Genomic DNA, 14,341 nt, shown 5'->3' on the forward strand with positions numbered 1-14,341 from the left:
GTGAAGAGGAGTTTTTATTGACTGGTGCAGATTTGCTTAGTATCCTTAGGAAATGATATAAGTTAAATGACTTTTTTATGAGATGGCATTATTTCTGTAATGGATCAGGTTCTCAGTGTTATAAACAGTAAATGTTTTCATTTTCTACCTAGTTGATATTTAAATTTTAACTGAAGAATATTAAGATGGTATTTGTTCAATCATGAGAGAAAAAATATTTACCACTAGCATATTTTCCTATAATTACCTTCTTATATATATATACAGAGGGTGTAGGCAAATACATACTGACCAATAAGAACAGAATGTTTCAAAGGTCAGCTTTCCTGCAGTCTTTGAAGTTCTTACAAGTATTAAAGATTTCAATCTTTACCATTGAATTAATATTACTCATGTAATATATGAGTAAGTCTCTTAAATATAAGATATTAAAAGTAACTCCACACGTATAAGCTAGTTTAGTTTCATGTGTGAAATGTTGCTGTATGCTTGGATTCTCATGCCCACCAACTGCAAAATCTTAAGTTGCACACACCTTTGAAAGATGGTGGGTTTTATCTCTTTCTCTTACTGCCAGTGAGAGTATTCAGCATTCAAGTGAATGCCACGATCACTGCTGAACTGCTTTTGTTTTTTCCTTGTAAATGAGCAAGGAAATGCTGGTTCATTTGTCTGCTGCTTTTTCAAAACCTTTTTTCAGGCAGGGTAGAAGAACCTCAAGTTTAAAATCACTGAGTAGGAGAAGACCATGACTTAACCTTTAGGAGAGCCAAGAATCTACCTAATCCTGAAAATATCGCAAATGTCAATCCACAGTGAAACATCTGTTTGCGTTAGCAGGAAGCAATCAAAGGCTAAAGTGCCATTTGCTTGCAACATCTTTAATTGTCTCTGAATTGATGAGACATACTTCTTAACCTCGCTGAAATGCATGCGTGATTAAAGGAAAAGAGTAACCTTTCCAAAGAAAGGTGCTACAGGTTTTTTTTTTCCAGAGACCTGGCCTGTCTTCAATACTTAGTTAACCGTTTCCTGTTGTGAAGATCTTTTACTTGTTATTTCTCAGTACAGTGGGTGTAGTTAATAACGCTTACTAAATGTAGCCATGCAGAACTACAAATAACTCTAAGGTGCTGTTGTCCCATTCAGTCATGCCAGCTTTGGTCAGAAGGTTTTTTGCTTGTATTTCAGGTACAAGTGAAATTAAAATTTATGAGAAAAGTTAGTTCTTTTTTGCTTTATTCTCTGTCCTTAAAACCTGAAATGCATTTCTTGTCACTTCCCTGGTTTCCCTGGAGATACGATAAGGGTACCCTGTCCTGTCCTTTAACTTCCTTTTCCAGCTATAAGCAAAGTAAGATCAGACTTTTCTAGATTGTTCATGACTGATTCCATATGAAAACTCAATTGCAGAATTCTCCTGTTTCAGTGTAACAAAGTGCATTTATGAGAGAAAACTCTTGAATGTATTTATCTCTTTTCAATGTGCTAGTAGGAAGCCTTTGACACACAGTCATCATGTGCATTTTCTATTACATTATAACTACTTATTATCATCTTCTTTCTTCCACAGGCTCTTCAGAGTAACCTGAAGTACTCTCTATTGCCAAGACGGCTGATCATCAGTAAAAGATTATCTCAGTGTTTGCATCCAGCACTACCCAGTGGAGTGCATTTAAAGGCATTAGAAACCTATGAAATAATCTTTAAAATTATTGGGACAAAATGGCTTGCCAAGGATTTATTCTTGTACAGGTAAGCTTCTCTTTAAAAGCATATGCATTTCACAGTCTATTTTAATTAACTAATATTTCTCTTTTTTTGTTGTTTGGTTTTTGGTTTTGTTTTTTTAATAAAGCTCTGGATTGTTCCCTCTGCTGGCAAATGCAGCAATGTCAGTGAGGCCTGTTCTCCTTGGTTTGTATGAGAAATATTTTCTTCCCCTCCAAAAGTCCCTCCTGCCTGGTCTTCAAGCCTTTGTAATTGGACTGCTGCCTGGACTGGAAGAAGGATCAGAAATTTATGACAGGTGAGAAATAATGCTAATGAAAAACAATAGATAGTATTTTGCTTTTTTAAGGAATTCTCAAGAAAATTCTCTTAGCTCTCTAGATATAAGGCTTGATAAAAGAGCTTCTAAAGGTGGAGAAATGGTGAGTCCCTGAAAGATGCAGTAGATAGTGCTAAAGCAGAAAAATCTTTTCCCCTTCTGTTTTTATCTCAGGAGGAGAAGAGGAAAAGGAGGGTTAAAATAGAAATACTGAGAGAAACAAAAAAAACCTTATTTCTTAAAGCTCCTCTGAACTCCTAAATAATTAATCTGAATTCCCAAACCACTGCCTTACCGATAAATTCTATTTAAATATTGTAACACAAGAGAGCAGCTGAATTTTCTCCTGTATTTCTGTATCAGATATTTACCCTCAGGTTATGAAAACACGTCAAGAGGAAACTCTTAGAAAATCTGTTGTGGAAAAAAAGTATCTATTTCACTTTTGGGTGCCCTGGCAGTAATGACAGTGGCATTTAATATGATAAAGTCAGGATCAGGAAGTGTGCTGACAAGAGCAACTCTACACTCATTTGTATAGTGGTTTTACTTCACTTACCATAACTGTTTTGTAAGATTGTTTAAGAACTTGGACACCTTAGGTTTCATCCAAATGTTTCTTTGCTTAGAAAGGTCACTAAATGTTGCATTGGTAATGTGCTTCCTTCTGTACTACCAGTCTGGATGTATTGGCTGTTCTCTCTGCTCTTTTTGAAACTTAATAGCAGTGTGTACTCTTTATGGGAAAAGAACCCAAAACAGAGAGAGAGATACGCTAGGCTGCAAAGATTACAGTTGAAAAGCTAGCTAGTTCTACATCTAATGCCTCTTTTTACAAAAAAGTATTAAATTGAAGGCTCATATTAATTGATGGAGTGGGTAAAAGTAAATTGCATGTGATCCCAGCTTGGTGAATAGCATTTAGCTGCCAATTCCGGAATACCAGATCTATGGACAAGTATATACCTCTCTATATCTCCTGTAGAAACATAAATTTTAGTATGTGCTTTTTGTCAGGCAGGCTTATAAGTGATTGTGTATAGTTTTCTTTTTTCCCCTACTAGTTGCTGGGGATGTGAGGGAGAAAGGGGTTCCCTTGGAACTAAGTCTCCTGTCTATCTGAAGTCACTTTAAGGAGACTGAACCTATTTTGAAACTGACTAAATTTGAAGCAGTGAGTTAATGGGAAGTGCAGATTAACTTCCAACATCTGACTTCTGTTTTTTATGCTTTTTCCCCAATTGTTAATGGCACTGTTTTCCTCTTTACCTTGAACAGACAGCACCACAGACAGGAACTGACTGTATGTTTCCCTGTGAAAGATTCATGATAAAATGAATATCATACAATTTTGTGAAATACAAATTTACATGAGAAAGTCTTTAGTTTACTTATCATAACGATTCTGGAGCAAGAAAGATAGACCAAGGTATCTTCTCAGAACGTGTTAGGTTAATTTTAAATTTGACTTCACGAGAGGCTTCCCACTGAGTGTGTTCAGAATCTTCAACACTGAGGACTAACAGTAATACATCATCTGCTGTTCCTGAAAGTGGTGGAAGTACTAGCTCGGGTCATGCTTCAGCCTGGACACTATTCTCTTCTTAAACATATGCATATGCATGAGTTTGCACACACACCTACACAAAATATGAAAGGAAAAATGGCTTGAGGGCTACTTCATAAAGAAATGGAAAAGAACATCACATTGCAAGGGGTAGGGGATGGTGGTATTCCCTCTTCTGTGCTGGACATCTTCCTCTTTTCTCACTTCTACATTCCTCATGTGAGGTTTTAATTACTACATTATAGTAAATATTGTGATTTAACCACTGGAGTACTGACAGAGTGGCAAAAGCAGAAAATGTGGCTTCAGTCACAGGACCTCCAATGTGATTACTTATAAACTTATGTCAGTATACATTTCATATTTATAAGTATATATATATTTCATATCTATGACCTGTAAACTGGTTTCAGTATGTGTGCAGTAGCTGACAGTGTGTTATTTTATCTCATGTTTTTCTTCATTCAGTGACTTACAGATTGAGCCCATTCATTTTTAAGCACAAATTTGTAGGATATCTTCCAGATCCCAGACTGATTAAATTGGCTTTCAGAAGCTAGCACCATCTTAAATTATTTCCAGTTCACTATTGCACACCTCTACAGTAATTTGGTCAGAGCTAAATGCTTGCAGATAATTTCTGGCAAGTTTCTAAAGTATCCACAGAAGCTTTGTTTCAATAAGTGTGCACAGGGACAAAAGATTTTTTACTGGTTTTGTATAATTAGATGCAGACATCTTCATGTGAAATGGGCAATACTGATAATACAAAGATGAGGAAAACAAATAAATGATGTCAATATTAATTCTGTGTATGATTGCCTTTTTATGATACCAAACTGAACTAACAAAAATCTGTTTTCTCATGCAAACTATATTTCCGTACAGAACAGATGCTCTGCTTTTGAAGCTCTCCTTATTGATGGGCCAGGAAGTGTTCTATGGAGCACTCTGGGGCAGTGTCCTGGTTGGCCCATCCATCAGGCTGCCTGCTTCTCTTTTTGTTGTCAGTCACATCAACAGAGAGCTGTCTGGAAAACAGCAGAAGTACATGCTTGGCACCGATTATAGGCTCACAGTAAGTTCATTGAGCTCCTCATAGAATAGTTTTATCTACCACAATACAAGCATACTAGGAAATTATGCCTTCTCTGTATTAAATTACAATAACCTGCTCTTAGCATTTTGGAGAGAGAGAAAGAGAGGCTGAAAGGTCCACACTTCAGAATTGCTTAATATTGTTACTTCATGGGAGCATCTTTCTTGAAATATAGGAGGGACTCTCCCATACAGATTTTGGTTAGCCTGCAGAATGTAAGTCTTCTGAAGCTTCTGTAGTTTTTGATAATCGGTACTGCATACAACCTTAAAAGACCGACTGTGTTTCAGTTCAGAAGATAAACCTGACATTTATTCTCTACCCATTCTTTTTTTTTAACCCACTTTGTGGGTAGGAGCTAAATGGCTTCTTAAAAAAACAGTGCTTACATGTAGCCAAGTTTTCTTTCTTTCTTTCTTATGATTATTAACAGTGATTGCACTTCAAGTGCTATCATGAAATAAACTCTGTTGTGCTTTCTTTAACAGATAAAGTCTTTGTGTGTATCAGTATTGGATTCAAATGTCCTTGTGCAAAGAAACACTCTAGAAGTGATTCTCTTCTTCTTCCCATTTTCTACAGCTTTGGTAAGAGGACTATTTTAGTGTTGTCGCATGCACACTTTGTGCAAGAAAGTGCTGTGAAACCAATCCAGCTTCTATCTCTGTTATTGCCAAAAGTCTGAATTTTGTACCTCCAAAATCATCAAACAGATATTGCAATTTCTTGTTCCTCCATCAGTTTTAATAGTAGAGGAGACTGCTGCTTCTCAGACTCATGCTTTCACAGTGATTATTGCATGACATTTGTAATGTTCTTGAAGTATTCAGGCCTGAGAAAAGGCATGTGGAATAAATATCAAGCTTATTTTTAACTAGGATTTCAGCATTTAGAATTGTCTGTGCTAAACAAAGATACTTCTGTTAAAGACTAGAGAGAAAATATTGCTTGAAACTAGAGTTGTTCTCCATCATTTTCTAACTTACCTGGTAGTATACCCAGTGTTTTGAAAGTAGCAAGTACTTTTAGGTGTGAAGTTATAATATAATGAAGTCTTTAGTACTTTTAGCTTAACTTGTAGCTCTGTACCTTAAATATGAAAATTATCACAACTGAATCAGATTCCCTTTCTTGAGATTTTTTCTATACAGAATATTTTGTTGTTGACACTTTGTTGATTTTTTTGTTGTTGGTTTTCTTCACCTGTTAAAAAAACCAAACCACAAACCAACTCATTACCTTTTTGACTTGTTTCAGTGTTCATAAGCAGCTGAAATGCCTTTGTTTTTCATCCTAGGACTGCAATGAAAGCACTATTCTATTGCACAGGACTGATTTAGTCTATATTCTGTCAGCTGCTACACAAACATTGTTGAGAAGAGACATGTCACTCAATAGAAGATTATATGCATGGTTGCTAGGTACTGTACAATATACAATTATATCAAATATTCTGAATACCTAAGAGGAAAAAAAAGTCAGTGCTTAAAATTGCAATACACCTTTTCAGCAGTTAATGAATGATGATAAAATAAAGTGTTGTTTAGTTGCCATATATTAAGTATCTGTTTAATAAACTAAGCATTTATTTGGCAAATAAGTCTACGCTTCACAGATTAATTTGTCCTGGATCACTGGGTATCTGATTATTTTTAGTCTCATCCACAATTTATTATGAAGTGATTCACTGGACTAAGAAGAGTGGGGTGCTATTTTAACCTTGCTTTTCTGGAAGTAATAGTCTATTAATTCCCCCATGGGCTTAATTGTGAAGGAGAGGCTATAAGAGAGCTATACCTTCTCCCCGTCTGCCTCTTTTTAACGGGGTATGAAGATGCAAAAAGTGATCAGGGCAAGAGCTGCAGCCAAGTAGCTGTATGAAGGCATTCCTTGCTGACCCCATGTGTGGATCAGGCCTTGGTTTTCATTTATGTCCAGTACAGCACATGAGGATACCTCAAACTGTGATATGTGGGTTGTCTTTGGGAAGTAGGAAAGTTTGTTTCAAGCAAAGTATTGAAAGGACAAAGGTTAAATATGTGGTATAATTTCAATATTTGTATAAATGACATCTGTGTAGTGCTCTGTACTGTAGTGTTTCTGTGTACTCTTGATGCCTCTGTTTATCTTGTAGGCTCTGATATTAAAGGTGGTACTTTTGCTCCAGACTCAACTTCAGAAGACCATGCTATTTATTTCTTTGGAAAATACTCTAAAGATCTTTTAGTTGAGGTTGGTATTTTCTGCATACAGATGCATTTGTGATCCTCTCAAATGTTTTAGTGCAAACTAAATCTAGAATTGTTCACTGTGCTCCTTGGGTTGTCCTTCACTTTCTGTCCCTATAGATAGTGGCATTTTGGTGGTTGTATTTTCATCTACCTGAATGCCTGCTCTGCTGTATTTATCCAAATATTGGATGTGGTTATAATACAAATGGAATCTAACAAAACCAAAATGTAGCATCTCTGATGAACTACCTGAATTATTTAAGAATGCTTCTCTGAGTAACAACAGCTCTTGAGTACAGATGATGAAAAGACATCATTGATTTGTCTACCCTTAATGGAAAATTGAAATTCAATTGTAGTCAGTACAAAACAAAATCAAATTTAGAAACACTTCAGATATTAGTAAAATGGCAGTCTTTCTTCTCTGCATAATAATTTGATGTTTTCTTTTTACTAGAGTTTGATTGAAATTTTACAGCAGAAATTCCCAGAGTCTGATACAGAGGAACAGCACCAAGCTTATTTGAAACCGTTCCGCATCCTAGTTAGTCTCCTTGACAAACCTGAAATAGGTAATGTGGCTTGTCACTTCTGTATGACTGCTAATGCCTGTTAGAACTTGGCTGTCAATTGCCTTTGACAGCAGGATTTAAGACACACCCTGCACAGTTCTTCCTAGTTCTGAATATGCATGCACTGTGTATTAGTGTGCAGGGGGCTGTGTTCCTTGCCTTGGACCTCATTCATAATGGTGCTTTGGAGCAAGCATTCCCTCCAGGTTACCTCTGGCTCTTCTGCAAAGCACTACATTGTAATATGGATTTATCCTAGTGAGGATAACACTCTTCTGTGCCCAGAACTGCAATTTGGGGAACCTGTTAATAAGAACTACTTCTGCCCTAGTCTCAATATTTTACTCAATTCATTCCTTGGAGCTTATTTGCTAAAAACACTGTTAGGCCTCTTTTTGTTCTGTCTTACAAAGAGGCTCCTTTGCAGAAAACCACCAATGCTGCTCTTGCCTGGGTGTTTCCAGTGCTTGATTGTGCTTGCAGGCCTCCCTAGATGCTTGTATCAGACTCTCATGACTGTGTTCCTTTTCCAGACAGTGTAGTCCCACAGCAACTTGTGTATGGTGCTACTGCTGCCAAAGTGGACAGTACCATTTACCTGCAGGGCTCCAACTGGAAATAACCTGTTATGGGTGTGGGGAGGTAGTGGTGCCTCTGTCAGTGGCACTGCTTGCTAGTGCCAGCCTGATGCTGTTGTGGGAGCTATGGTTTGAGACCTCATGACTGAGCTATGAAGAATTTCCTCCTCTTCACTGTCACATGTCTGTCCTGTTGTGTACATGAAGTTGTCAGTGCCAGAAGGGCGAGGCTCTGCTGGCCCTTGTTTTAAAGGTCAAGTTCTCCTTTCTGTGTGTAAAAACAAAGCCAAAATGACCTGGCAGAGTTTTAGGATTTAATAGTATTCTGTAAGAACTGTATATGTGTGGACAAATCTGAAATTATGTTCTAAGCATAGATTTAGAACAAAACTCATGTACTGAGACTAAACCCTTGGGTGGCAGTTTGTTTTGTAGGATCTTGTATGTGGTAGGCTTATCCTCTTTCATGGGTCAGGCAAGTACTTTTAAACACATTTCCTGTTAAAGAATTATCAAAGCGCTGCCAGGAAAAATAAGGATTCTCTATTTCTTATCTAACAAATGAATGCTACCTTAGTAGAAGCAGCTGTTAGTCTGCTTGTAAGACAGTGATGCTAATGTTTCCTTCCACTGGTTTTAGCTGTTTTTCAGCTGTTTAAAAAAACAAACAAACAAAAAGAACAAACCAAAACAACCCCAAAACAAAAAACAAACCCCAAAACCAAAATGTATTGTGATTGAAACTTCTTATATACAGCATTTTTATTTCCTGACGAAAATGCTGAAGAAGACACTAGGGTTGTTGCATTAAAAATTTATGGATTAGTCTAATTTAGATGACAAATACTATAACTGTTGTGTGTTTTATTTGGCTGACAATCAGTGTTAATCGGAACTACAAATAAGGGTGATTTAGCTGAGCTGCATTACACAGTTTAAGCTTTCTGATCCAGCCAGCACACAAAATATAACTTATTAAGCCTTAAGTCAATATGACTTTCACTTCCTTTTGAAATGGATTCAGCAGTGCAGCTTCTTAAAGGTAGCAAACTAAAACATAACAGGAACCTTTGACCTCACTTTTCCTTTTTAGAAGTACTAATTGGAATCTTTTTATGCTACTTTAAATGCTTCCATGTTTAGGATATTGTACTTGTTACTGGTTCACCTCCTTTATAGACAATTTCAGGTAAAATAATAAAAGTCACCCTTGAAAAATGGATGCAGTTGTCCCCACACACCTAACTTTTGTACCTTACTCTTAAAACTGTGTATAAATATGCATTTTTGATATATTTCAGCATTTAAAGTGTCTCAATTTGCTGTTTTTTCCATCTTCTGTCCCTGGAAATTTAATCAAGGCTGCTATGTTAAATGTGTATTGTTTAATCTGATTGTTTTTCTTATGGTTACATACATGGAGGGTATTTTTGGCACATGAACTGCAGATTCATGGTTATGGTTATGGCCACTTATAAATGATTGCAGTGTAGGTGTCTTACTGAAGTGACAAGTCTAATGTAGAACCAGTACTATGGCTTTCCAAGCATCACTTAATTAAATTTCCTAAAATGAACAACAGGTGATATTTAAGTAGAATTAATGCATGCATATATTTAACCACATATTTAATTTTATTGTAACTGGAAAAATCTGTCATTTTAAAAAGCATTTTTCTCCTGCTTGGCTGAATGTTTTGTTTTTTCATCTACCTACCCCTAATTTAAGTCTATACAAGTTTGCAACTGAGCTGCCTAGCAATCACTTTGGTGCAACTACCAGATTATTTTTTCCTTCATTTGTAGGGCCACAGGTTGTTGGGGATCTCTTCCTTGAAGTTATTAGAGCCTTTTATTCCTACTGCAAGGATGCACTTGGTTCTGATCTCGAGCTTAGCTACAATCAAAGTGGCAACATACTTACAAGGTATAGCTACAAGTTTTCAATTATGACCTGAAAGTGTATCAGTTATATTAAGCTAAATTACTGAAATCTGACCAACTTAAGGAAGGTCAGGTTGTTAAAGTGACCTTCTGTATGGAAAATCAGATTTTCTATTATTTCTTTTTTTCTCTAGACACGATTTCTCTTCATTAGCAGAGAAGAAAATAAAGTGCACTGCGTGTGATTTGTGTTGATTAAACCCGCTTATATTGGCCAAAAATAAGTCTGGTGACAGAACTCTTAGCCTTTTGATTCTCAAAGTTGAAAGCTTGATTTCTTTCATCTGGGAGAAAGATGCTTAAACTCTAGCTGTTCCAGAATGACTTAGTCCTTGGTCTAAAGCAATCAATATCATTTAGCCTGTAGAGGGGGGAAGTTTTTGGAATGCATCAGCTAGTACTGTGGTGTGCATGCTCTTGGAATCTTCACTAATATTTGTTTCTTTTTTTTTTTTTTCCTTTTTCCTTTCACACAGTGCAATAAAAGAGAACAAAAATGCCTCAGAAATCGTCAAGACAGTCAATTTGTTGATCACATCCTTAAGCACAGATTTTCTTTGGGATTACATGACCAAATGTTTTGAAGAATGTTTCAGGTGTTTATGTTGTCAAACATGTTCCTCTTAGAAATGCCGCTTAAGATCTATTTGTGTAAGATAATAGTGTTTACTGAAACATTTAAATTCTGGAAGGGACAAAACATGTTAGAATTAGACAGGTATGCAAGTTGAATCCTAAAGTAATTAAAAATGCAAACAGGTAAACGTTTTGATGGAAAGTAGCAACCTGAGAACAAAAGAAATTATCTTTAAAATGACAGAGGAGAAAAAGTTTTGGAAAGGGAGGCTGAGAGGTCTTTCTTGGAAGAACAAGTGGGTTTTGAAGAAAAATAGAGATACTGATTGGTTTCTGAATACAAGGGAGAAGATTATACTTCAGTAAGATTGCATAGAGATTCAATCTGAAAATCGAAGCACTGTAGTATCCCACGTGCAAGCTACAATAAAGTGGTTTTGACAGAATTTTGTATCTTGCTATACTAGAAGTTCCATTTTACTTTGCTTCAAAAAGCCTGGCTGTTCATTCAGTGTTTCGTGCTGGGTTTAATGAAGCTTTTTATTGTCATAAGAATTTTGACAAGGAAAAAGCTTACATAATAATGTTTCTCTCCATCCAGAAACAAATCCACACAGGCGAGACATCTTCTTGAAAATATTAGCACTCCTCCTACAGTTTCAGAGCTCTGCACGCTCTTGGTGTTTCTTCTTGATGTGATTCCTTTGGTAAGGCAACATTAAGCTAACTGCTTCAAAGTATTAAGAAACTTAAAATCAAATAATTCATATTGTGATTACCTAAGATGAAAATGGGCAAATTGACATATGTGTACATATGCATGCTATGCCCTGCAAAGTATGGTTTTATATGCTGACTTATGTATGGCTACCCATGCTATTTGCCTAGCAAAATAAAAACTATTTGCATTTTAAAATATGGTGATTCTGTCAAGGGAAAGAAAAAGTATACCTTTTGCATCTTGATGAATAATTTCCTGGGGCTTTTGGGTCTCTTAGTAACTGGCTAGCTATAATAACATTTTTGGAGTATGATTTAGTGTTCATCATTTAGAATGAAGAAAGGAGGAATAGTGCTTAAGTAGGTTTGTACAGGTTAACAATTCATGAACCGACTTTATCAATCACTGACCTGTGTTGTTAGACAGCTGAATATGACAATACTGAAAATAGACAGAAATATGAATATAGACAGTAATATGTGATAACTATCTTAGACAATGTTTATTTATTTTAGGAACTCTACTCTGAAGTGCAGACTCAGTATCTTCCACAGATGCTCAGTTATATGGTGCAGTCTCTCCTGGAAAATATGGAAATATTAAGTTTACCAGAACTCACTCATGCCTTAAAGACCTGTTTTAAGGTGCTTAGCAAAGTGCAAATGCCTCCTTCCTATTTGGACGTTGAGACAGGAAGTGGAAATGGGGTAGGTGGTTTTCAACTACTTGTAGATGTTTGAAATTGTTAGTGACATAACGTTTTAAAATGCTAATTCTCTTAACTTAAACCTACACAGTAACTGCAGCAATAAAGATTTCTGAAACTACCTTCTTTCACCCCTTCCAGAGCTATCTGCTGCCTTGTTAGACTTACTGGGTTTTAAGTTCTGACCTGTGTGAATTATTTGTGACAGTGAAGGAGTATAGAGTCTTGTCTGAAACTGAAGCTATAATCTTACCTCTTCAGAAGAATGTGATCTCAGTGGTTTTGAAAAGCACTCAGTATAATGCAGTTGCTAAAGATTCAAGTAGCAAATCAAGCCCAGCTTTACAGCTGGTTAGGTTTGCGAGGTTTTCAATTAATATTTTAGTTTAACACAATGTGGTATTATTTGTGTGAAAAGACCATGATAGGGAGTGAGGAATAGATGGCATAAAGCAATCACACAAGCACAGCCTGCCAGAATTTTTCAGTAGAACAGATACATGCATTTGAGTAGAAATAATCCAACATGTGTAATACTGTTCTAGTTTTGGACTGATTTTAAGGAAACATTTCGATTTGTAGCTGTGGGTGTGTTGGTGTTTCATGAATCAAGGTGTGAGGATTATACAAACATTTGTTAGGTTTTAAATGCAATTGAAATTAATTGCTTACAAATAACTATGTCTCATGATTTTGTAAAAGTAATCTGGAAATTGCAAATACTAGGGTTTGGGGTTTTTTTCTGTCATTGCTCTTCCCTAGTGCCTGCCACAGTTCTATGTAGTTTAAAATGGTCTATGCAGTGCAACATTAACCACATTAACATTTCTGTTTTAGAGCCCAGTGAAAAAGGAAAATGTGGACATAACCTTGGAGACTAAGTCTGTGCTGCAGGAGGAGGATGAGACATCATTCCCTCCCCTGAAGTCAGAAGACAGTGGAATTGGTCTAAGCACTTCCTCTCCAGAGCTCTCTCAGCACTTGGGGGTGCCAACTGTGACCCTTGAGAGAGATGATGTATGGAAGAAAGGGGGGAGCATTCAGAAGACTTTATATTGCATCCAAGAGCTGGTTGCCAAGTTTTCCAGTAAATACATTTTTGGGATGCAATTTCAAGAAACAAGTAACGAAAGCATCTCAGCAATGAATCTGAGTGGAAAAGAGAAAAAAGAGAATGGCTACAGATTGCCTGAAAGTGGTAGCAAGAAGAAGAGCCCATGGGATGCAAAGCAAATCACTGTACCTCAGTTTAAACAAATGCTTTCAGACTTGTTCTCAGTTCGAGGGTCACCATTCAAGAACAAGAGTTCTAATCCTCTTCCTTCTGACCCCAACTCTGGTAATAAAAAGGAAAAGGAAGAAGAAGAGTGGGACTTTGAACAAGTGATGCTTGTCTTGGGACCCCTTAGAGGTGACTGCAAGGAAGCTTTCTCTGCAGCTTGTCACCTTTTGTTGGATTGTACCACATTCCCAGTCTATCTTTCAGAGGAAGAAATGGAACAGTTGTATCTCTCTCTGTTTCACGTTCCTGGTAAGAAAAGATTTTTTACTAGGAAACTTGAACATTAGAGAATAGCAGTGTGCGCTGTGTGACACGGGCCAGTAGTAATGTCTTTTGACAGGGCTGAAGGCAAGTTGCATGTGAATTAAAGACTTCCGCACATCAGCATGTGTTTTTTGTCTTGCAGCTGAGGGACAAGTTTTACCAAGCTTTATAATTCACATTCTTTTGAAAGCTTTCACTACAAAACTTGTAGCTGAAGGGATGCAAAGACTTTCTGGCCTGTAGCCTTGTGGCATGGTTCAGGGTTTTCAGGAAATCTGTTGTGTTAGAGGAAGATGGGTGTAGGTAGAAAACGGGAGCTCTGAACCATACCAGAAGCAAAATAAGCTCTTTCCGTAAACCTCAGAATTCAAAAAAGTCCAGTCCAATGTAAGCTAAGAAAGAATAATCTTGTATAACTGGTGGGCCTGTTTGTTCTGGGAGTTCAATTTCATTCATTAGCTTTAACAGAAGCAGTTATTGGCCTGAAGACTAGTTGACAAGACAGGCTTGCAGTGTATAGAATGGTGAGAAACTGGATAAACTGAGTTCTTATCCTCACCTCACTACAAATTTCTGCTGTCTTCCCCAACAATGCGATGATATGCCCATCATCTACATGGGCGAGTTGTCTGCCTGACATGGGTGTTTGCATATTTGCAGTGCCTTGCATGTGGTCAGCAGTGTAGCTCAACTTACAAGGCTTGCTTTCATAATTATGTTTCTTTGAAATATCATCCTAGGGTTATAGAAGT

General features: G+C 36.9%; 1 protein-coding gene across 8 annotated transcripts in view; it reads left to right on the forward strand.

The window, feature by feature from the left end:
- Positions 1–14,341, forward strand: part of DOP1B (DOP1 leucine zipper like protein B) — a 58,470-nt gene that overhangs the window by 19,533 nt on the left and 24,596 nt on the right. For 5 of the 8 annotated variants that reach the window (XM_061359117.1, XM_061359118.1, XM_061359120.1 and 2 more), the window contains exons 3-15: positions 1,574–1,755; positions 1,859–2,029; positions 4,506–4,695; positions 5,205–5,303; positions 6,014–6,137; positions 6,568–6,705; positions 6,851–6,948; positions 7,405–7,519; positions 9,903–10,023; positions 10,517–10,636; positions 11,218–11,323; positions 11,853–12,044; positions 12,881–13,574. In XM_061359117.1, the coding sequence (XP_061215101.1) occupies positions 1,574–1,755; positions 1,859–2,029; positions 4,506–4,695; positions 5,205–5,303; positions 6,014–6,137; positions 6,568–6,705; positions 6,851–6,948; positions 7,405–7,519; positions 9,903–10,023; positions 10,517–10,636; positions 11,218–11,323; positions 11,853–12,044; positions 12,881–13,574 (2,350 nt within the window). Of the gene's footprint in view, positions 1–1,573; positions 1,756–1,858; positions 2,030–4,505; positions 4,696–5,204; positions 5,304–6,013; positions 6,138–6,567; positions 6,706–6,850; positions 6,949–7,404; positions 7,520–9,902; positions 10,024–10,516; positions 10,637–11,217; positions 11,324–11,852; positions 12,045–12,880; positions 13,575–14,341 lie in introns of those variants that run through there. The other 3 variants (XM_061359121.1, XM_061359122.1, XM_061359123.1) reach the window with 2 other exon arrangements.

The sequence above is a fragment of the Neopsephotus bourkii genome, unplaced genomic scaffold, assembly GCF_033783945.1.
Source record: "Neopsephotus bourkii isolate Nb327-2 ecotype Australia unplaced genomic scaffold, CSIRO-AGI_Nbou_v1 NB_962, whole genome shotgun sequence".
NCBI lineage: Eukaryota > Metazoa > Chordata > Aves > Psittaciformes > Psittacidae > Neopsephotus > Neopsephotus bourkii.